The 25746-nt window shown below is 34.6% G+C and overlaps 1 protein-coding gene and 1 long non-coding RNA gene across 2 annotated transcripts; one reads left to right on the top strand and one right to left on the bottom strand.

Annotated features, from left to right (window-relative positions):
* Positions 1-3815: 3815 nt before the first annotated feature.
* On the top strand, positions 3816-12545 carry LOC125776873 (uncharacterized). The gene is made up of 2 exons (XM_049450606.1): positions 3816-4796; positions 4856-12545. Exons 1-2 carry the CDS (start codon positions 4329-4331, stop codon positions 5666-5668), a joined length of 1281 nt encoding a protein of 426 aa, XP_049306563.1. The 5' UTR covers positions 3816-4328; the 3' UTR covers positions 5669-12545.
* A 1156-nt stretch (positions 12546-13701) lies between these two features.
* LOC125777082 (uncharacterized) lies at positions 13702-21452 on the bottom strand. Its single transcript, XR_007422091.1, has 2 exons — positions 21411-21452; positions 13702-21354 (listed from the first exon to the last, which is right to left on the bottom strand). It is a non-coding gene; the product is annotated as an uncharacterized LOC125777082 (long non-coding RNA).
* Between the last annotated feature and the right edge of the window lie 4294 nt (positions 21453-25746).

Below are 25746 nucleotides of genomic sequence, written 5' to 3'. Positions count from 1 at the left end.
CACAACCAAAACTCCGACAGGAAAGTAATGCTATTAAATCTCGCAAACAATGTATAAATTCTTCACAAGCAGCAATAATATATAATATACTTATGCATGCACTAAAATAAAGATACAAACAAATATTAATGAAATGAAAATAAAAATAAAATTTTATCGAAATACTTACTTCCATTCACACAATCCAAAATTCAAATGCCAACAAATAAAACCTCAAAAAAATAAACCGAGAAAAATAAAGTAGCAGTAATTAGCTGTTATTTTGAACTTTCTTAATAATATTCTGCATAGATTTCGAAAAAATATTACTGTTTTTATTAACACACAAAGGTTGTCAAAATAAGGACTGTACTGAAAAGAAACTGCACACAATGTGATTGATTGATACACATTTTATTAGACCGCATGAGTTATGTGTACACTATCATCCCAACCAGACACCACACCACAAAATATTGTAAATTGGACAAAATAAAAGATTAAAGAAAAACAAGGAAACATTACAAAAAATAAGATAACAAGTACAGATAAAGAACATAATGCAAATGCATACAAACATGTTTTGGTCCTTATGTTTGACTGTAATGATAACCCAGACATTATCGGGTAAACCACACAATCATGTTTGTTTGCATTCAATAGAAAATAAGATTACATTTAACAAATATTGTATTTCATAAGAAAATAAAAAAACACAAAGAAATAGATTAAGAAAATTGTAATCACTTTAGTAGTTATATAAGCAGAACATAATTTGAAAAAGGATCAGAATAAAGTATAATGTCACAGAAGTAACATCGTCGGAATTTTTATTCCCCTGCTCGAACAACTAAAACTGGCGCAGTCGGTAAAAACAAACTGCAAAGTTGAGCGATACTAAAAACTGAAGTTTTTTAAGTTTCGTAAGCTTTAGCAACGGGAAAACAAATCCTAAGATTAGCCCACATTTTAAAAATCTCTTATATATATAAATATATAAGTCGTCGGCACAGATAGCCAAGTTTAAGAAACTTAAGTTTCTACACAAGTTATCTGGAACGTCGGAGAGCGACTCCGAGGATTACAATTTGTGAAGGCGAAGAATAGCTTCATTCCGCCCATCAACATTACCAGGAAAAGTGGGATTAAAGATTAACGCCCCACACACAGAAGACGCAGAGAGAGCGAAGTGCACCATACAAAGCATCAACAACAAGTTCAGTTGTATTAAAAGAGGATACATCAGCAATGAATCCAGGCGAGCAGCAACCATTTCAGATGACAGGATCGCAAATTTTGAAGGAAGCTTCAAGAATCATGGACTTTGACAGCAGAGATTTCTCATCGTTCATCAAGGGAAGTTGACATGATCCTTCCTTTATTCAACCTCAACCCATCAATGTTGGAATTTGCAACGCAGCGACACGTCAAAACAAAAATTAAAGGAGAAACATCAAGTGTCATCCAGCCTTTGGGACCTACACCAACATGGCAGCAAAAGAGAGAAGAATTCATAAAGAATTTTGGAGTAAAAGTGTCGTACCACACCCTTTACAATCAGGTGATTGTACTACGAAACTATACGTAAGTCAATATTTTCAAAATTTAAAAGATATTTTAGATAAACTAAATTTAAAACATGAATTCGATAGGATAAATATATATAGAATTTTCTCCAATTAACAATTATAGTTTAATTCTAAAAACATTTTTAAATGGGATACACCCCAACTTAAGCAGTGTAGTGATTAGTAGAAATATAAGCACCATTAGAGAGGCTTTTAGCGTTCTTCAAAAGACAGGTTTGCTAATACAATTTGATAAAAGACAAAACAATTATCAAAGAAATAATTTTAGAAATTTTTCAAATAGAAATTCTTTGGCTCATAATTTTGGCAATTTCAATAATAAACAGTATATGCAAAATTCCAATAATTTTTCGAATTTCGTAACAATTCTAACCAAAATGACAATTATCAACAATTTAGCTTTGGACAAAATAGGCAAAATAATTCTCAACAATCTAGAAGATATAATTCAGTCCAAAGGAGACAAAACCCCCCCGATCAGATGGAAATAGATCACGTTCAAGAACAAGCAAATTTTCGGTTGCCAGCCCAAAGCAATCCTTACCGATAATAGAAGTGACCATAAAAAATTCAAACATTAAATGTCTTATTGACACAGGGTCTACAACATCATTATTGAAATATAATGTGTTAAAAGATTATGAATGCATTGAGCTCGATAAACCAATACACTTTAGCACCATTAAGGAAAATTTTTCCCTAAATAAAGAGTTAGTCACCCCAACCTCAAACGAGTTCAATGAAAAAAGTTATACATATACATTGGAAACTAACCAACATAAAAAATAATAACTTTGATGCTATAATAGGACATAATATTTTCAAACCTATTAAAGCAATAATTAATTTAGAAAAGGAGTATGTAGAAATAAACGTCAACAAAATTAAATTTATAAACTCATGCCCTTACAATTACGAAGATATTAATATATTTACAGAATGTAAAGAGAATTTGCTAGATATTTTATAAAATAGTGACATGAATGAAGAAGAAAAGCAAAAATTAGAATACATTCTAAAAGCGAATAGCGGTTTATTTTTCCAAGAAGGTAAAAACCTTTCTCATACTCATGAAATTTGGCATGAAATTGTTACAAAAACAAGTAGACCAACTTATAATAAAATTTATAGATATCGCCAAATTCATGAAGAAATTAATAGACAGATGAACGAGATGTTGCGCCAAGGTATAATTAAAGAAAGTAATTCCCCGTACAACTCTCCTCTTTGGATTGTACCGAAAAAGCAAGACAATTCAATGAAGAAAAAATGGAGAATGGTTATTGACTACAGCAAGCTAAACGAAGTCACTATAGATGACGGATTTCCAATACCCCATATAGAAACAATACTCAGCAAACTTGGAAGAGCTCAGTATTTTACAACATTAGATCTTGCAAAAGGAATTTCATCAAGTATTAATAAACGAAGAAGATAGTAGTTTATTTAGATGGCATCTTAATTTTTAGTTCAAGTATTAAAGAACATACCCAAAATATCAACAAAATATTTTCAGCATTAAGAAAACATAATTTAAAGATTCAGGTAGATAAATGCAAATTTTTTCGCGAAAACAACTAAATTTCTAGGTCACACTTTAACAACAGAAGGGATACAACCAAATTTAAGCAAAATCGAAAACATACAAAAACTAAAGTTGCATATTACATCAAAGCAAATTAAATCATTCCTAGGCATAACAGGTTATTATAGAAAATTTGTAAAAGATTACGCTAAAGTAGCACATGGTTTAACAAAATATTTAAAAAAGGATATTAAAATAAACACTCGCGATCCTCAGTACATACTCGTATCATCCTTTGAAAAACTTAAAAATCTATTAGTAAGCCCACGAATATTGAAATATCCAGACTTTAACAAAAAATTTGGCATTTCAACTGATGCAAGTGACTTTGCAATTGGCGCAGTATTAACCCAGGACAGTCATCCTATAAGCTATGCTAGTCGAACACTTAACAAACACGAAAGAAGTTATTCCACTACAGAAAAATATAGTTTAAAAAAACTAAAAAACACGCTTTTAAAGCATATCAAACTAAAAAGTAAAAAATAATTCTTTGTATATACTAACAATAATAATGAAGGAAAAATTCCTGCATTATTGCGAAAATAGCGTGGAATGCTCGATATATGAAAAATATGTCACAAGACACCCCACGCTTTTCTCACAATAATGCAGGAATTTTTCCTTCATTATTATTGTTAGTATATACAAAGAATTATTTTTTACTTTTTAGTTTGATATGCTTTAAAAGCGTGTTTTTTAGTTTTTATAAAATATATTTATTTTTAATTTTTTAGTTTGATGTGAGAAACCCCAAATTTGTTAAAATATGAACTATGACATGTAGTATTGGTTAAGTAAATCGATAATTAGACAGCAGTTAATATCTACTCGTAACCTTTCATTGACTAATTGTTATATTACATATATTATTTGCAACCAAGTTCTATTGACGACTTTACGAATTATTATTTCTTAATCGAATCATCTCTTCTAAAGCCCGGGTCCCATTGTCGGCGCAAGTAGCACAATTTGTACCGATTTTTATTGGTCTACATCGGCGCAAAGTGCCAAAACAAAATTGAGTCAATTTTTAGCAGTCACATTATCGGCGCATATTGTGTCATTTTTTATCGGCGCATGTTAAATATTCTGTTACGATAATCGGCGCAACGCGGTCACACTGTTGTGCTCAATCAGCTGTTTGCAGTAAAAGTTTTTATTTATTTTAAAACATGGATTATTTGAAGAAGAAAAAAGTTGCAATTGCTCTGCTTACCATTGCAACATTAAAGCTGAAAAAGAAAAATCAGAAACGTAAAATAAATCCTAAACAACGTAGTATCTGGGTGAGAAATTGGCTGGAAAGAAGAAATACTAATGGTGCATATGAAACGACTTTACGTGAATTTCGAGAAGTTGATAATCAAAAGTTTCTTTTCAAAAATTACGTGCGAATGAACGAAAACAATTTTAATGAGTTACTGCAGCTAATTTCCCCACTGATTAAAAAAAGAGATACATGTTTTCGTGAATCTATTCCAGCAAGTCATCGTTTGGCCTGCACTCTCCGCTTTTTGGCCACGGGCGATAGCTACAAAAGTCTTTCAGCTTTTTTCCGTATTGCCCCAAACACTATCTCAAAATTTGTTCCTGAAGTTTGTGATGTGATTTACAGTCAACTTCGAAATACTTACCTGAAGGTAGGAACACATGCTTTACCAAATCCATATGTATATTTTTCATATTTCCCCTTATTTAGATACCTTCAACAAAAGAAGAATGGGCTGAAGTTGCTTCGAAATTCGATTTATTATGGAACTTTCCTAACTGCAAAGGAGCAGTTGACGGCAAGCATGTGGTCATGATCGCACCAGCAAAATCAGGAAGTACGTTTTACAACTACAAAGGAACTCACAGCATAGTGCTTATGGCAGTTGTTGATGCCAGTTATAAATATTTGTATATTGACGTCGGCTGCAACGGGCGTAATTCAGATGGTGGTGTTTTCAGTAAATGTTCTCTGCAGTATGCCCTCGATACGGATTCTCTAAATTTACCACCTCCTCGTCATTTATTAGGTCGTGAAATGAATGTACCTTTTGTTTTAGTGGCAGACGATGCATTTAAAATGCAAAATTATTTGATGAAGCCGTATCCTGGTCGCATTTTATCTGCTAGCAAACGTATTTTTAACTATAGGTTATCAAGGGCTAGGAGAATAGTCGAGAACGCATTTGAAATCATGATGAAGCGCTTCGAAATCTTTTCACGACCAATAAAGCTGAATCCAAATAAAACAACGAGAGTGACGTTAGCATGTTGCATGTTGCTACACAATTTTTTAATGACAAAAAATATAAGTTATGCTACTGGATTGGTAGATAGCTGCACTGAGGATGGAAATATTATTGAAGGTGCACGCGTTAATATTTCCATACCTACCTTTGAAAACGCCACAGAGGATATATCAATTTCCTACATAAGCAACGAAGCAAAAACTATCCGTGAAGAATTTGAAAACTATTTCATGTCACCAGACGGCGAATTGCCATGGCAGTATAAATTTATATAACAAAGCAGACACTTAACAGAATATATGCACTTTTCATAATCTTTAAATAAATTGTATTTATTTGTATTTATAAATCAACATATTATGATAAATTTTCCTCATCTTGTTGCAATACAGCATTCATAGCTACTTGAATTAATTCCGCGTGAAGTTTATTTGCTGCTCTTTTATTTCTTTTTGATAGTTCACGCATTTGCAGTGCAAGATACATGCCCACTCCATGCCAGTGGTCTTCTTCTTTATTTAAAAATTGTATTGCGCTCTCCATTGCATCTGTTGTCACTGATTCATCAGGTGCAGAGGGTTTGGATTTTCTGTCACTTCGGGCAGCTGTTGGTGGTTGCGTTACATCTGCATCCACATCCAGTGTTGAGACGGACGAACTACTCTTGCAGCGATCATGCAAACAGTAGAATTGCATAGCTGACCAAAACGGCCAATGTGGCAAAGCTTTACCGGCCGCTTGGCCTGATTTAGTTGTCATTTTTTTTATTTACATTTGAAAATGCCGTTTTTATATTCGCCCATTTTGCTTTGCATCCGTCAACTTCTTGGGTTGGAAATTTCTCCGCGATGTTATTCCAAGCTTTATCTCTTTTGGCGCGATCTTTATATTCTGGGCAGGAATATTCCCAAATACAATTGTGCATTTCAATGGCCTGTATCAAATTCGTTGTGCTTTCATTTGTCCATGATGACACTATTTGTGGTTTTTTTCGTCTTTTTGTTTTGCTGGGTGTGGAAGAAATGGTTTCGTCAAGCACATTGTCCATAACACCTTCAAAAACTTCGTCGTCTGAATTCATTTCTAAAAATTATTAATTAATTACTTCATACAATAATACATTTTAATTTTTTATTTACATATGTTTGCAACCAGTAGAGATGTCGAAGATCGATTAATCAAAGACCTTCGACTCGATCTTTTTGTTTATTTTGTTTTTTTGGTTGGAATCGAGAATCAATTCAAAAATCATGAGATTAATGTGGATTTTTTCAACTTTAAAATTTAAAAATTATTGATAAAGATTTTTCAAATTAATACTTAAAAATTTGCTGAAAAAGAGAGATATTGGCGGTGATTGGCGTATTCGATCGGTGCTCAAGTGCCCGATAAAAATCTGAGCATTTTTCAATTTTTATTGCTCTTTATCAAACATTATAGCGTTCACATTATCGGCGCAACTGGGTCGATTTTGGTTGTGCATTGTAGGCCAAATATCGGCCATGATTGTCGCATTTCATAATAATTAATGCGGTCACATTATCGGTACATGAAATACGCCGAAAATTTGGTACCTTGCGCCGATAGTGGGACCCGGGCTTAAAGCTTCACTGTTACATGGGGTTTTACCTGTCAACTTTGAACAGTCTAGTTCTTCAATTCGAATTCCGTCCAAAGATCTACAACGACTAAGTTCTACATAAGCTTGTCCAGTAGCAAACAGTCGAGAGCCCAGATAAATTACTGCATGATCTACTGTACAACCTTGGATCTTATGAACGGTCGACGCCCAACTATTATTATTAGTATTATTGGCAACATTCGTCTCTCAGCGATTCCATAGCTGTATTTTGCTGGAAATTGTATCGATATTGGCTTAATTACGTGTTCACCATCTGAGCTGCTTAAACTTACTGTCGCCTTCCTACAGTGTTGCTCAAATATTCTATGTTTCAGTACCACTAAAAAAAGTTACAAACATACATACATACATACATACAAGTGAAGCTAATAAAAGCGTATTAAAAAGAACTACTAGCTGTTGTCTGGGCAGTGACATATTATAGACCATACATTTACGGCAGAGCATTTGATCCCTTAACCGATCACCAACCACTTAAGTGGCTCCAAAAAAAACAAGGGAAAAGACATTAACCCAAGATTGCAAAGATGGTTAATTAAACTAGGTGAATACAATATTAATTTAAATTACGTGAAAGGAAAGGAAAATAACGTAGCCGATTTTCTAAGTAGAATAGATAGTAACACAGGCGAGATTCATTCATTGGAAGAAGACAACATAAGCACAAATGCTACAATCCACTCTCAAGAGGAGGAACTAAATGATCGTTTTCCAATTTTACATACTATTGTAAATCGCTTCAATACACAAATCATTTTAACAAAAAAGAAAATTATGGAATCTGAAGAACTAGGCAACACGAAGAAAATTTTTATTAGCGCAGAAGATATAAAAAATAATAATTTCATAGATCTTTGTAATTTCATGAAGAACAAGTTTATAAACAAATTGCTCAATATCATAAAAATGAAACAGGCCATGCAGGTATTGATGAATATTATGAAAAATTAAAAAAACTAATATACTGGAAAAATTTGAAAGCTTTGATTCAAAAATATATAAATAATTGCGATGTTTGAAATAGAGCAAAATATGATATGTAGAAAACCTTTAAAACCAAAATTTCAATTAACGAAAACACCATCAGATATAAATGAAATAGTTCACGCAGATATATACGTAAATAAAAAAATGTTACTTCCTTACTTTTATAGACAAATTTGCGAAATTTGCTATGGCATTACAGCTAGAAGATAGAAACAGTATAACTATTACAGAAAAGCTAAGATTATTCTTTTCTATCTAAGGAACACCCAGAAAGTTAATATTAGATAATGAATTCAACTCAATTAACATTAAAGATTTTGTTAGGAAAGAAGAAATAGAAGTTCATTTTACAAAACCAAACAGTCATACTGGGAATTCAGATATCGAAAGATTTCATAATATTCTCTCCGAAAGAACTAGAGTCGTAGAAATTAAAAAACCAAGCCTTTCGACAGCGGAAAAAGTATTTCAAAGCATAGAATGGTTCTTATACCATTCTTACCATTCTACAATTAAAACCACACCTCTTGAGGTTATAAATGGAAAAACTGATAAAAATTTGATTAAAGACACTATTCAGAAGACTAAAGAAAAATGCATTAGAAAACTAAATAGAAATAGAGAAGAGTTTAATAACACTCAAAAAGAAGGTTACGTAAAAATGTATAAAGCGGTTCGGCACAAATACGAACCAAGGTAATGATAATTGCCATTAGATGATATTCCCCCGACAAATATTAAACGTCCAAGCAAATTTTTTAGGTCAAATACATCTTCAAAATAACATTGATGATAGCAATTGTAATAATTAGTAATGCAGCCAAACTGGAAGTACATCAAATACATACCGTCAATGGATACGCAGAAATTATCACCAACACTAAACAGATTGTTACATCATCTGACCTCGTAATTCATAATTGACCCTCGTGAAATTCTTTACATACTAAATAATATAAAAAAAATCTCGCAAACATATTCATAACTACATTACTACACTCTATCTAATGAAATTGAAATCTTGAGAAGTAAAATCAAAACATTAATCCCAAGAAAAGAAGTTAGTAGAAAAAATAGAGGTTTAATTAACGGTATAGGTTCTGTACATAAATTTCTATTTGGAACGATGGATGATGGAGATAGAATAGATATTGAAAATCACCTTAAGAAAGTAGATGAAAATTTACATAATTCAATTACAGCCCCCCTCTACAAAATAAAAATTAATAATTTCTTTTCGAACACGTTCACAAAATTTAAACAAATTATTGAAGACGAAAGAAAGAATTCTTTAATGTATCAAGAGAGGACAAAATATTGATTCTTCATGAACAAACAATAAAGATAAACATTCTCAAAGACGCAGTAAACCAGATTTAGGAAAACATTATTTCACAAAAAGTGGTATTTTCCACCCAAGCATTTTAACAAATAAATCTTTATAATTACAACATAGACCTCAACAAACTTCAATATATAAAATTATGCGCCTTGGAATATAAAGAAAATTTGTTAATGTTTGTGATCATAATCCCAAAAGAATTTCAATCGGTACAATTAAAAACTATTATTCCTATACCAAATACAGCAGGCAAAGAAATAACAGCAGAAATTGAAAATGTTTTTGAATACAAAAATGTCACTTATAAATTCGAAGATGCTAAAACACTCAATGAACTACAATTTTCTAAACATTGCATCTACTTATTAAATTGTGAACTGATCAAAAATAGCATTACAGAAATTTTTCAAATTGATGAAGAAACTATTTTAATAAAAAATGCAAATGGCATAGAAGTGAACCAGAACTGCGACAACAGAAAAATTAAGTTGAAAAACACTACATTGATTCATTATATAACTGCACAATTAAGATCCTATACCAAACATTCTCAAATACTAAAGTATCATAGAATCAAAGATTTTATTATCCAAACTATGATACTCACAATTTCACTAACAAAATTACAATTAACGACCTTGTATTTAAAAAAGAAGAAAATTTAAAAGGAATTAATGAATTAAAATATCAGAAAAATATTTCTTATATTGGAATATCAATTTTAAGTTTTATTGTGATTATAATAATTTTAATATCTTGTAAAATTAAAAAAAAAGAAAAACAATACTATTCAAACTCAGGAGAGTTTTCCATTAAGGGAGTGTGTACACTATCATCCCAACTAGACACCACGCAACAAAATATTGTAAATTGGACAAAATAAAAGATTAAAGAAAAACAAGTAAACATTACAAAAAATAAGATAACAAGCAGAGATAAAGAACGTAATGCAAATGCATACAAACATGTTTTGGTCCTTATGTTTGACTGTAATGATAACCCAGACATTATCGGGTAAACCACACAATCATGTTTGTTTGCATTCAATAGAAAATAAGATTACATTTAACAAATATTGTATTTCATAAGAAAATAAAAAAACACAAAGAAATAGATTAAGAAAATTGTAATCACTTTAGTAGTTATATAAGCAGAACATAATTTGAAAAAGGATCAGAATAAAGTATAATGTCACAGAAGTAACATCGGCATTTTTATTCCTCCGCTCGAACAACTAAAACTCACGCCATGCTTTAGGTTAAAAAGAAGATGTCTGTATAGACTTTGTTTTCTTTTACTCGTATAACAATTTTATTCAGAACAATAAATCGATTATTTATACAGTCATGAAATATTTGATACAGTTATTAAACTAAATATCGGCGAGACTCCAATGACGAAGATGGTTTGCCGGTGTTGGCGATCGAGTTGAACGGGATCGTATATGGTGTTACTTGCAGCGCGCAGGTTTGAGATTGTGTCACAAAACGAATGGATGTACTTGTATAACGATTGCATCCCAGTGGCTGCTGATGGATCGATGACTTGAAGTATCGTGGACGACTCGAATTAACGCGCACAGGATTGGTGAATTGGATAACCGTAGAGGAGCGTGAGGTGTTATCGCGGCGCAGCGTATAAGCGAATGTATCAAAAACGAATGTCCTTTTGTCCAGCCTTTTGTTAAGTGGGTTGATTGATGTAGAAGTGGGGTTAGGTTATGTAGCGATGTATGAGTATGGTGTCATCGGATGTGTTGCATTAGTGTGTGCCTGTTTTTCTGGGTAGAGGGGGCAGATGCTTAATACATTTAAACATCCTGGGCCCCCTAGCCGAACATTTTGCTTAGTATTATGTATAAGATGATACATGTAATTCGGCTTACTGTTGGTGGAGTAGCCGAGGGCGCAGAATATTAGCTGTAAAAAGCGATTTTGGTTTTAATATAAATTTGTATTTTATGTAAGTTTTGGTGCTGGAGGTAGTAATTTTCTTTTATGTGTTTTGACGTCTTATTATTAGAGGAAAAACATTTGTTTGCGGTTTATTTACAATATCTTATTTTATCGGTTTGGTATATCGGCTGTTTATTATTTGCCTTTTCTGTATTATTGGCAATTGTTTGCATTTTATTTGTTCTTGGCTTTTGAAGGCTCAGAATGGGCCAGAATGGGTACTCCTTAGCCCTGGAGTTAGGACTGTCATAATAGAGGGATCTTGCGAGAGAGTGGACGTGAATGGAGAACGGCTACGATTTGTAGAGTAGATAATTCTTTATAATTAATTTGAAGCTTTATGCAGCTGATTCCCATAACCTACCCATATGAGCCGCGCTTGGATAGATGCGATAAGAGGGACCATTGCCTTTTGCAAGTGTAGGTGCCTCACTTTTTTTCAACGTTTTGGAAAATTTTGTATATGTAATATTTAAGTGCGCATGCATTAATTTGACAAGTAGTAGTGCCGTTCAAGGATTGTGTTGTTTCTCATTATTGGCGAAAGCCATCCTGCAGGGTCGAAAATTTTTATGTATTTTTAATATTGGGACTATCAGAGGTAACTTTATGTTTTATACTAATTTTTGAAAATGGTGGCTTGGGTGGTAGTCGTACGACGTACCGGCCATTATTTGATCGAGTAATTGTGGGTTTAGGGAAGTGCTCACAATACTGATCTTTTATAGTTTTGTTTGTTATTGGCAGTTTCCTTAACTTTTGCAATTTACTTAATTGTGAATTAAGGTATGTGTTCTCTTGAGTTTGTATGGTGGTAACTGGTTCTGTAACTAGACCACTTTGTGTTTCGCTGTGCAGCGTTTGAACTTTTTGTGCCTTTGAGCAACATGGTTTATCTAGGCAATTTTTCGAATTTTGGGTTTCGGGATATGCTTCTGCAATTAAACCCGTTGTTCTTTGTGTATAAGCGCTTCTTTGGGGTGAGATGGGATGTCTGCTGTAATGAAGCATTGAATTGTGTCTTTTGTGACAATATAAGCAGTTAAATTTGCTTTTGTAATTATTAAGATTGTGTGAGTGGGTCAAGCAGTTTGTACAGAGTCTTTTTGGCCTGACAAAGTTGTTCCTTTCATTGACATTCATTTTTTTAAACTTCTCGCAAGTTTTAAACTTGTGCCCTCAGACCGAGCGCAACAGAATAACTGAAATTATGAAATAAGCGTGCCAGTCAAGTGTCGTTGAATTGTTGTTACAGTAAAAAACAGTCAAATAAATTGTCATGCCTTCGGCAACAAGTCAAACAAAGTGTCTGCTTGTTTCGTGCGTAACACTTGAAACACTTCTTTGCCGAAGTCAATATGTTATGCGCACTCCTCGCTTTGCGCTGGTTTCTTTCATCCACTTCTTTCTCTTTAGCATCACACGTATCAGTCAATGCAGTGTTCAGTCGCAGAAGCAAGAAGTATTGACTAAGTGTACAATAATTATACATCTATACATATGTATATAGATTTTGGATTGTTAATGCCTATTAAACCGCGTTTTTATATAATAAAATATTTGATGTCCGAATATTTTGTATTTAGGTACACCCTCATACTCGAACTATGTACATATGTACGTATGTACTTATATATGTTTTTTGCAATGGAGAGCTCGTTGAAGAGATCAAGGCGCTCTTTACATTAGTATGCACAATTTGTTTGTATGTATTTATAATTATATTTTTGTTCTTAAGCAATTAAGAGCTCGTTCGAGACATCAATTCGATTTTTGTATGCAATCCTGCTTGTTTTTGTTTGCCAAAGAACAAGGGGTATTGCCGGATAGTTGCCAATATGGACTTTGAATATATGTTTGTACTAATATGTGTTAATATGTAATTTGTTGAGATTTTGTTTAGTGTCACAGGCAGATTCTTTGTCGTATGATTATATGTACAAATATAGCCAGCGGGATATGGTAGACATTGGTAAGCGAGCAAGGTAAACGATGCAGCATCATTGTATCGCTTGCTCCGACCGATGAAAATTAACACGGCGATGTCCTACGAAAAGTAACAGATCACCCCTTTCGCTTACCATAGGAACGAAGAATTCTTCGATGCCACAGTTAACAGAGAATTCTTCTATGCTAAGGTCAAAAGTAGAATAGAAAAAATTGCATATTAATTTTGCTTTATTTATGAAAATACATGTATGAAATTCGTTATGAAAATAAGTATTTAAGAAAATAAGTATTATGGCTTTCTTTTAATTTTGTGGCTGAGTCTCTTTCCGTTTTTTTCCAAGCAACGAGACTTCAAAAAACTGCCTTTGGCGAGTTTGATATTTTTTTGAATTTGGGGAATATACTCTGATACGGTGAAGTCTTCAATTTTCACACATTCTACAAAAAAGTTGAAAGTGTATGTTTATAAATTTGAATCTATGTCTTTCAATGTTAAAAACACGAAAAACTTACCAAATAGTAATCAACTTTTTGCCTAATGATTTGACGAAATAATGAAAAAATTTACTTATAAGTTTTATTTCATCAATTTTTATTTGTCGTTTTTCATGTACTTACTTAACTTGTAAATATGAACACAGTAGAATTTAGCCGCATAGCTACTTTTATGCATTACCTGGTATCGAAGAATTCTACATAGAATTTTCTTCGAAGCATTCTTCAAAGAAAAATGTAAGCGGGGAACCATTATCCCGCTGGGTATTTATATATGTCTGAGAAGAGATCGCGGAGACGGAATTGAAAAAAGGTGAAGGGGCTTATATGTATCTATGTTTGTATTTTTTGCCTCTCTTGTCTTGTTTTTTATGTTATAATCCTAATTTACATATGTTTATGCCCTTGGTTATTATATATAGGTTATTTTTTCATGTCTATACATACATATGTACAGTGTAATCCGGTTATAATGGACTCCACGGGACCATGTCAAATTGTTCATTATAACCGAGTGTCCATCTAATCAGAAAATAAAATTTTTAACTCAAAAAGTAAATTCAATGTGTTTTTTTATTCAAGCAATAAAGTTTATGAATAAAAATACAAAATTAAGAAAATAATAAGTTTAATTAAGTCTATTGAAAAAAGTCAGTGATTTTCTTTTGGGTGAATGCCTGAAATCTTTTTGTAGTTTGATTTCGAGTTTATTGAGCAAATTGATTGCATTTGAACAATGAAAAGCCAACGAATGCCACTTTCAGCCCACCGCAGAAGTTGTTTGACTTCTTTGACTTATTTCCAAGAAAAAATGAACATTTTCTGCTGCAGAGACTGATTGTGTCTCTTGATCGAATTTGGGGAAGTACAAAATTTTGCTTATTGCCAACTGATTGCCAACTTTATTTTGAAATTTGATTTTGAAAGCCTCGGTTATAATGGACAAAATCCGATTTTATTGTCTATTATAACCGGAGTCCATTATAACCGCGTATATTTTAACCGAGTTTTTTACATATGTTTGAACTGGGACTTGACAAAGAGGTACATAATAACAGAGTTTCCATCTTAAGCGAGTCCATTATAAATGGATTACACTGTATATGCATATAAAATATTAAATGTCTACGCTCACTTAGTAGTCCTTTGTCGTTTCTTCTTTTCGCTACGTGGCGCCAATTTGATATTCCTAGCGAAGCCAGGTCCTTCTCCACTTGGTCCTTCCAACGGAGTGAAGGTCTTCCTCTTCCTCTGCTTTCCGTGGCGGGTACTGCGTCGAATATTTTCAAAGCTGGAGTGTTTTCGTCCATCCGGACAACATGACCTAGCCAGCGTAGCCGCTGTCTTTTAATTCGCTGAACTATGTCAATGTCGTCGTATAACTCATACAGCTCATCGTTCCATCGAATGCGGTATTCGCCGTTACCAACGCGCAAAGGACCATAAATCTTTCGCAGAACTTTTCTCTCGAAAACTCGCAACGCCGAGTCATCCGTTGTTGACATCGTCCAAGCCTCTGCACCATATAGCAGGACGGGAATTATGAGCGACTTATAGAGTTCGGCTTTTGTTCGTCGAGAGAGGACTTTACTTTTCAATTGCCTACTCAGTCCGAAGTAGCACCTGATGGCAAGAGTAATCCTTCGTTGGATTTCGAGGCTAACGTTGTTATTGACGCTAGTTCCAAGATAGACGAAATTATCTACAACTTCAAAGTTATGACTGTCAACAGTGACGAGAGAGCAAGTCGCGATTCTCCTTTCACGGGTATTTTCCAAGATTTGGCGCATGGTGAATATCTGGTCGGTTGTTGATTTCAGGTCTAAAGCCACACTGATAAGACCCAATCAGTTTGTTGACGGTGGGCTTTAATCTTTCACACAATACGCTCGATAGAACCTGATATGCGATGTTGAGGAGGCTAATCCCACGGTAGTTGGCGCAGATTGTCTCCTTTTTTAAGGATTGGGCAGAGCACACTTAAATTCCAATCGTTGGGCATGCTTTTGTCCGACCATATCTTACAAAGAAGCTGAAGCATGCTCCTTATCAGTTTTTCGCCGCCGTGTTTGAATAGCTCGGCCGGCAATCCGTCGGCCCCTGCCGCTTTGTTGTTTTTCAGGCGGGCAATTGCTATTCCAACTTCTTCATGGTCGGGTAATGGAACGTCTGCTCCATCGTCATCGATTGGGGAATCGGGTTCGCCTTCTCCTGGCGTTGTGCGTTCACTGCCATTCAGCAGACTGGAGAAGTGTTTCCTCCATAATTTAAGTATGCTCTGGGCATCGGAGACTAGATCACCTTTGGGGGTTCTACAAGAGTATGCTCCGGTCTTGAAACCTTCTGTAAGCCGCCGCATTTTTTCGTAGAATTTTCGAGCATTACCCCTGTCGGCCAGCTTATCCAGCTCTTCGTACTCACGCATTTCGGCCTCTTTCTTTTTCTGTCTGCAGATGCGTCTCGCTTCCCTCTTCAGCTCTCGGTATCTATCCCATCCCTCACGTGTTGTGGTCGATCGTAACGTTGAGAGGTAGGCAGTCTTTTTTCTCTCCGCTGCGACACGGCACTCCTCGTCGTACCAGCTGTTCTTTTGCACTTTCCGAAAGCCAATGGTTTCGGTTGCAGCTGTACGTAAGGAGTTTGAAATGCCATGACAGTTCGCTTATACCGAGTTGTTGACGAGTGCTCTCAGAAAGCAGGGGTGCAAGCCGAGTAGAAAAGCGTTCGGCTGTCTGTTGTGATTGCAGCTTCTTGACGTCGAACCTTCCTTGTGTTTATTGGCGTGTGTTTTTTGCTGCACAGAAGCGGGTGCGAATCTTGGCTGCAAAAAGATAGTGGTCCAGTCGATGTTAGGACCTCGGAGCGCACGCACATCTAAAACACTAGAGACGTGTCTTCCGTCTATCACAACATGATCGATCTGGTTGGTAGTTTTTCGATCCGGAGACAACCAGGTAGCTTGATGATGATTGCATGTACATATATGTATTTGTTCTAATTATCGCGCCCGATAGCTTCGTTTTTGCGTAGTTTTGTTGTGTTTTATTATTTAGACGTTTTTAAATTTCGCACGTTTGTGTTGTTTTTTTTTTTTGTTTGTTTGCTGGAACTGTTTTACTGTGTATGTCCGAATGTATGTAATATTTTTAGTGCATTGTACTGCACTTTATTTTTTTTCTTTTTTTTTCTTATATATTATACATATAATAATGTTGGTTTTTGTTTATTGTTCTGCTTGTTCACTGCACTGTTTTTGTTTTTTTTTTCACAGCACTCGTATGGTTTTTCCTGTTATGAACACATGTGTTGTAATTTGTATTTGCTTCGATTTTCTTTGCAATTTGTTTTGGTTTTTGTCACTTCACCTATTTTGTTATTTTTGTATTACTAACACCCCTATTCTGTGCACTTGACAAATTCAACATATTTATAATTTGTCAAAATTTGAAATTTATGAAGCATTTCGTATTCTGTGTCTGAAATAAAAAGTTCTTTTCTTTATAAGTTGTTAAGATGTCATATGCTCTTGACAGTGCTCGTTATGAATTAAATATCTGTTTGTGCATCTTGTTGTAAAAATGGAAGATATGTTATTATTGTTAAACGAAGCTGAAAATTGTGAGAATGGGAATCGCGCGCGGCATTTAAAATGTTTACGTGATGATAGCCATCCATTTTCTTTGAGTGAGAATACCTTTGCGCAAAATTTTCGATTAACTCGTGAAATTTACCCTCACTACCTTTAACTCTAAGAGTTCTAGCAGCTTTGAACTTCTTTGGACACGGCTCATACCAGTAATGTGTAGGTAACAAGGCAAGTTGACGTGCCCATGAGTCAGTCGTCCATTTCGGGCTGTAGCAAAACTTATTGTGAAAGTGAGGAAGAAAATTTTATAAAATCGGGGCAAGTATTAATAACATACTAATTTAAGTAAATTTATTTGAAATATATTCCAGATTTTTTAGAAAATTTGGAATAAAAAGCATCATAGTAGCAATTAACTGCACGCATATTGCTATCAATATAATTTGAATAGAAATCAGCTGTTTTTATTTACATTATTTTGTTCACCACACGTGTGGGGAGAAGCTTTGCGAATTGAAGCTTTTACTTTTATCAAGATTGTCACAGAATACCAAAATATTTCTCGCTTGATAAATATTTGAGTTAATTGTCAATATTTTATTAATTTGTCATATGCACAGAATAGGGGTGTAAGTATAACAGACCGATTCTGTGCACTTAACAAATTATCAAAATATTGTTTATTTATCAAGATTTTTATCAAGCCAAAAGCTTTTTGTTATTCTGTGCAAATATTGATAAAACTTAAAGCTTCAGTGCGAATCGCTTTTCACCATACTGTGGTGAACAAAATAATGTAAACAGAAATCAGCTGTTTAGTGCGAAATGGATTCTTCAACAACGTAAGTATTCATTATTATTAATTGTTAATTTTAAAGAAATATATGGTTTAATATTTAATTCAATTTATAGGAAACCAAAAAACCAACGTGCTACGCAGGAACAATTAAAAACTTACGTTATTTTGCCGGGCGCATCCGGAAATCGGTAGAGGAAAAAATACGCCAAAATCGCCTCGACAAATGCAGGATTTGTGGCGGCAGCTGGCGGAGCAGTTCAATGCGTGCAGAGGGCCATCTCGTACTGCAGCTAAGTGGAAAGAGGTACTTCGTCTGATATTTTCTACATTTGTTAAATGATTTTGATTTACAGACAATGGGTGTTTGGAAGAGTCAACTACGTACGCGGGCAAGGCGCTTAAAAATGGAGCAGAGGCTCACTGGAGGAGGGCCCTGTGGCAAGCCGTTGACCGATTTCGAGCAAAAATCTTTGGCAGCTTTTGGATCAGTAGCTGTGGATGGAGTGGAAACTATTGAAAGCTTTGGTTTAGGGCTGCCGCGAAAACAAATTGTAGAATCGTCGATAATTGAGTGTCTAATATCATCTACTGAAAGTAGACTGCCTAGTTCAGCACCACTGCTAAGCCTATTATTGTCGCCAACCCCACTACCTTCGCCAAACCCACTACCATCGTCAAACCCACTACCATCGCCAGGTCCACTACCATCGCCAAACCCACTGCCATCGCCAAACCCACTACAATCGCCAAATTCAGCACAATCTCCATATGATTCACCGTTATTTAGCCCGGATAATCAGGTATGTAATTTCTATTTTATTCTACAATGTATCCAAGTACATAAACCCCTGGCCACTAGTTAAACGCAGTGGCTTTTTTTTCTTTTTATACCCTGAACAGGGTATATTAAGTTTGTCACGATGTTTGTAACACCCAGAAGGAAGGGTCGGAAACTCTATAAAGTATATATATAAATGATCAGTATGTCGAGCTGAGTCGATTTAGCCATGTCCGTCTGTCTGTCCGTCCCTCCGTCCGTCCGTCTGTCTGTATATATACAAACTAAACTAGTCCCTCAGTTTTTAAGATATCGTTTTGAAATTTTGCAAACGTCATTTTCTCTTCAAGAAGCTGCTCATTTGTCGGAACTGCCGATATCGGACCACTATAACATATAGCTGCCATACAAACTGAACGATCGGAATCAAGTTCTTGTATGGAAAACTTTCACATTTGACCAGATATATTCACGAAATTTGGTATAGATTATTTTTTAATGCAACAATGTAATCTCCGAAGAAATTGTTCCGATCGGATTACTATAGCATATAGCTGCCATACAAACTGAACGATCGGAATCATGTTCTTGTATGGAAAATTTTCACATTTGACGAGATAAATTCACAAAATCTGGTACAGATTATTTTTTAAGGCAACAATGTAATCTCCGAAGAAATTGTTCCGATCGGATTACTATAGCATATAGCTGCCATACAAACTGAACAATCGGAATCAAGTTCTTGTATGGAAAACTTTCACATTTGACGAGATAAATTCACGAAATTTGGTATAGATTTTTTTTTAAGCCAACAATGTAATCTCCGAAGAAATTGTTCAGATCGGATTGCTATAGCATATAGTTTTCATACAAACTGAACACATAGTTACTAACAGAAATGCACCTATGAAGGGTATTTAGCTTCGGTGCAACCGAAGTTAACGTTTTTTTTATTTATTCGCAAAGAAAAGCCATATGAACCCAAGTTTTTAGCTTCATACGAACTTTTTAATAATTTAACAAACTTTAAATTTGGAGCCCAAGAATTCGCACCAATATACTCGTATCTATATGAGTACCTATACATAATACATAGTTATGCATATATGTATATGTATACATATTTGCATAATGCATATGCATTTACATGTGCCCATATATATATATCCATACATACAAACATACATATGCCTTTACGTAGTTTTTAATAAATATTTTTTTTTTTAAGATTGACACCGATTCGGATGCCAGGACATCACGGCCATCACGAGGGGAGCGCAATAAGCTAATTAGTACTCTTATTGCTAACATAGCAAACAGGAATGCTGCTGAAGAACACAGGCAACATCGTGAAGAGGAACAGCGTCGGGAGCACCGGGAAGTAATTCATGCCATCCATTACCTAACAAGAGTTGTCGCAGAGTTAATAAATGTTTTAAAACAAAACTCTGGTCATTAGAGTTGGAAGACTGAATTTTATATTTTTTTTAATTCCTTATTTTTCAAATTTTAGTTTTCTTGTTTGTACATATCCATATGTATGTATGTTAATGGACTTTGTTTTTATTAAAATAAATTATTCAAACTAATGAATTAAACTAATGAAACAATGTTGTTAATAATTATATCTGGTTGTGTTATTCTGTAGCTGAAGATGTCGTGACTCAGACCGAGCAGCTTAGCATGTGCCTGACACAGGCTATGCAGGGGTTACTTTTAAGTGCGGTGATGTGTGCTTCTGTTTAGATATTCTGTTTACATATGACTTGTGTATACACATATTGTTAGCAGTCGTTATATTGTGTAATAATAGAAGGATAATGTAACAGGAGTAGGTTAATGTGTAATGTCATTGTGCAGTGTATATTTGCATATTGTTAGTACATAGTAATGTAGTGTATAGTGTAATAATGTGTTAAAGTGTAGATATATATCTTGCCCTTATCCTTTCACCTTCTCGTGTATACTGCAAAGAGTCACCGGAATTAACTACATGGTCAGAGTCTTCTTCAACCTCGTTGTCCACCGCGTCCATGGTGATACCAGATTTCGTAATTATATTATGCAGTATAACACAACTGCTTATTATTAATGCGGACGTTTCATGGGAATAACATGCAAACATCTGAAGCACGATTTTAAAACTCCGAACGCTCTTTCAACACAATTTCTGGCAGTACAATATAGCTTATTATACTTTCGCTCTTGAGAAGTACTAGGATTTCCGACCGGTGTTAAGAGCCAAGGTTCTAAAGGGTAACCTTGGTCACCAATCAGCCACGACTACCTTCGTTGCCCTACAGAGTCATTGGTGTGTTGACGAATGAGATGCTCTCGTAGGTCAGAAGTTGCCCAAATTCCAGAGTCATGTGTCGCACCCGGAAATTTAGCACTTAGAAACGTGAAGCATAAACGGTGATCACATACCTGAGAAAGTTAACTTATGTATGTCAGTTATTAAGTTTATACACAACAAAACATACCGCTTCGACATTAATGCTGTAGAAGCCCTTCCTATTTAAATAACGGGTGATTTTTTTGAGGTTAGGATTTTCATGCATTAGTATTTGACAGATCACGTGGGATTTCAGACATGGTGTCAAGAGAAAGATGCTCAGTATGCTTTGACATTTCATCATGAATAGACTTACTAACGAGCAACGCTTGCAAATCATTGAATTTTATTACCAAAATCCAGTGTTCGGTTTCGAAAATTTTTTATCGACAAATTTTTGTTCAGCGATGAGGCTCATTTCTGGTTGAATGGCTACGTAAATAAGCAAAATTGCCGCCATTTGGGGTGAAGAGCAACCAGAAGCCGTTCAAGAACTGCCCATGCATCCCGAAAAATGCACTGTTTGGTGTGGTTTGTACGCTGGTGGAATCATTGGACCGTACTTTTTCAAAGAGATGCTGTTGGACGACAACGTTACGGTGAATGGCGATCGCTATCGTTCGATGCTAACAAACTTTTTGTTGCCAAAAATGGAAGAACTGAACTTGGTTGACATGTGGTTTCACAAGATGGGCGCTACATGCCACACAGCTCGGCGATTCTATGGCCATTTTGAGGGAAAAACTTCGGACAACAATTCATCTCAAGAAATGGACCGTAAGTTGGCCACCAAGATCATGCGATTTAACGCCTTTAGACTATTTTTTGTGGGGCTACGTCAAGTCTAAAGTCTACAGAAATAAGCCAGCAACTATTCCAGCTTTGGAAGACAACATTTCCGAAGAAATTCGGGCTATTCCGGCCGAAATGCTCGAAAAAGTTGCCCAAAATTGGACTTTCCGAATGGACCACCTAAGACGCAGCCGCGGTCAACATTTAAATGAAATTATCTTCAAAAAGTAAATGTCATGAACCAATCTAACGTTTCAAATAAAGAACCGATTGAGAACCGATGAATTTTATGCGTTTTTTTTTTTTAAAAAGTTATCAAGCTCTTAAAAAATCACCCTTTATAAGCCAAGGGAACGTTCAATATTATTTGACGCAGGAGCAATAATTGCAACATGTGTACAGTCGATTGCTCCTATAGTACTCTTTATTCCGTATTTTGGAAAAATCTGAAAATTGAACTCAGTGAATTTAGATGAATCCAATTGTTTTAATACACATGTATGTACATACCCGGTTCTGACTATATTTTCTTCCTCAGTGGAACTAGGAAATTTTATTTCTTCTCCTTTAACTTTTACTATAAGTTTGGCCACGGCCCGCATACTTCTCGAGAGTGACGACTGACTCATTGGCAAGTTGCAGTTATTACCGACACATTTTTGGTAGGAACCGTGACCAAAGAAATTTAAAGTTGCCAGGACTTTAATGGTCAAAGGCAATGAAGTCTTTTGTTGATCATGAGGCCGTAAGTCATCTATTAGACTCCGGCAAATATCACGCAGCAGTTGGAAATTTTTCATGAACTCACTTTCACTGAGGGCAAATGGATCAGTAGAATCCCTCAAACTCCTGAAATAACGCGCGCGATTTCTATTTTCTAAATTTTCCTCCTCTTCTAACAGCAACAATAATAATATGTCTTCTTCCATTTTATTTTATTTAATTTCAATCAAAATTACAATTAAAATGTGTACACAATATTTTCACAAACAGTTGTTGAATTTGTCAAGAGCATTTGACATCTTGATAATTTATCTACAAAAGAGCTTTTGGTTTTTGACACAGAATACCAAAGACTTGATAAATAATCAATATTGATAAATAAGCAAGATGGTAAATTTATCAAGTGCACAGAATCGGGCTGTAAGTATATATCAATTTGCTTGCTTTATTTGTTTTTTTTTCTGTTTGAGTCACTGCACTTTGTGTTTTGGTTTTCTCCACGGCACTTTCTGTATGTACTATATATCTTTCACTTTCATTATCGCATTTGAATTTTGCCAAAATTGTTTTTGAATTTAATATGTCTGTTTGTTTGTAAACCAAAGGTGCCTTTCGTTAAGGCTCGAAGGACCATGATTAATTGATACACATTTTATTTAGATCGCACGCCATGCTTTAGTTAAAAAGAAGATGTTTGTATACACTTTGTTTTCTTCTATAACAATTTTATTTAGAACAATAAATTGATATTTTATACAGTCACGAAATATTTGATAAAGTTATTAAATTAAATATTCGCGAAACTCCAATGACGAAGATGGTTTGCCGGTGTTGGCGATCGAGTTGAACGGGATCGTATATGGTGCTACCTGGTGTCACAAAACGAATGGATGTATGTATATACATATAACGATTGCAGCCTGGTGGTTGCTGATGGATCGATGACTTGAAGTATCGTGGACGACTCGAATTAACGCGCACAGGATTGGTGAATTGGATAACCGTAGAGAAGCGTGAGGTGTTATCGCGCATTCGTATAAGCGAATGTATCTAAAACGAATGTGTTCGCCATCCTTTTGCCCAGCCCTTTTGATAAGTGGGTTGATTGATGTAGAAGTGTGGTGAGTTGGGTTATGTAGTGATGTATGAGTATGGTGTCATTGGATGTGTTGCATTAGTGTGTGCCTGTTTTTCCGGATAGAAGGGGCAGATACTTAACACATTTAAACACAATGTTTTATTTGTAACATCACGGATTTAATTATTTTTGTTTGTAACTTTTTTTAATAACAATTAGAAGAGTTGTAATGCATTTTAATTAAAACTACTAAATCGGTACAAAATAATGTTGACACGATGTGTTTCTTATAAAATGGTATAAAAGGACGGTTCATACATCCCCTATAATTCTCGGCCGGGTACTATCATTTGTGAAAAGTGGAGTGATCCTGAGGCCGCAAGGGCAAATAGCCTGCTAGATGTGTATTTTCTCGCCAAATTTTTCTATTTCAATTGTTACGCACAAAATTGGGAACCTGGTAATGATTTTGAGACCATTCTACTCAACTTTGCTTCCGCCGTTTTCCAATAGATGTCTAGGGTCAAGCACTGGTCGATTAAATCGTTTTATATCGATCTTGGACAAATGTGTCAACATTAACCCAAGAAAATATTTGTAGAGATTTGTTGGCATCCCTAACATATTCTCAACTGAAAATGTCACTTTTTGAGCTCAATTCTCGACATTTGCGGGAAATTTTTCTTTTTCTTTTAATTCCAAGAAAAGTGTGGCAAAGGACCCGTCCGCGCTTTACTGAGGCTGACACATACATAGACAATACTATTACTCTACTACTACCATCTATATTATTTCTATTAGGTATTAAAAAAATATAGAATTTCTGTAAAGCAACTTGTGTTAGTTTACCAAAAAATGGATCATAAAGCATTTCGTGTGTTAATTAAGCATTGCTTTTTGAGTGAATAAGGGAAAACACTTTTGGACCGTTTTTATACAATAAGCCATAAATTTACAAAAAAAGCGGCGGCGCTTTCTTACGGTACTTACCGCATTTTGATCCAATGGCTACTTCATGAGAAATATTGAATATAAAGTGTGCAGTTTCTTTTCGTTACAGTCTTTAGAGTAACTGTAACTGAGTAACTGATTAATTCCGAATCTCTAATAATTGAATCACGGTCTCGCACTAAAAACATCAATTTTTATAAACGTAGCAAAAATATGTACATACATACATATGTATGTATGTATATTATAAAAAATTACTTAGCACTCAAACTAAAATATCTCATGCAAAATTTCGTATAGCTGGGATTTACATTTGGAAAATAATACATATAAAAATAGCCCTTAGAGTTCAATTAAATTTAGTTACATGCACGTTGTCATTAAACAATTAGAAAATATTTAAGTACTCCCTTCAAAATTTTGTATTTAGTATGAACAGCAATTTTGAAATTATGAAATTCTAAGCGAACAAATCTTAAGATTGATTTTCATTTTAAATACGTTTAATAAAAATATTGCCTACCAAAACGTTATGTCTACCAACCCAACTACTGAAAGCAAATGAAAACACAGGAAACAGGATGTTATACACTAGATTAAGTTGGAATTGGTTGCATATTTCCTGCGATATAAGATTACAACGAGCTTCACTGTTGTTCAAGTTATCACTTGCACGGACGGCCAGTCAGAAATATATAAAAATAACATTCTTTAAGGTAATATACAGGTCCAGTTAGACTACAGCAACAGTTTGTAGAGCAAAATGAGTAATTGCAACAATTACGCGGGAAAGAAGAGATAAGCAAAAACATTGTATTGAGCCAAATGACCCAAGCTCTCACTGCAATGTCCACGGTGCTCAATAAGACGGTTGAAAAATTAAATAACTGGTAAGCTAATACTATATTATACTATTGAAAATTTAAGTACTAATACATTT

The sequence above is a fragment of the Bactrocera dorsalis genome, chromosome 1, assembly GCF_023373825.1.
Source record: "Bactrocera dorsalis isolate Fly_Bdor chromosome 1, ASM2337382v1, whole genome shotgun sequence".
Lineage (NCBI taxonomy): Eukaryota > Metazoa > Arthropoda > Insecta > Diptera > Tephritidae > Bactrocera > Bactrocera dorsalis.
Note: the sequence above shows the minus strand (reverse complement) of the source record. Positions and strands in the feature narration are given on the sequence as shown.

Excerpts from the sequence above, each read along its gene's own strand:
- LOC125776873 (XM_049450606.1), top strand. The coding sequence starts at position 4,329 with ATGGATTATTTGAAGAAGAAAAAAGTTGCAATTGCTCTGCTTACCATT. Across the intron at positions 4,797-4,855 it reads TTCGAAATACTTACCTGAAG|ATACCTTCAACAAAAGAAGA; the intron begins GTAGGAACACAT and ends CCCCTTATTTAG.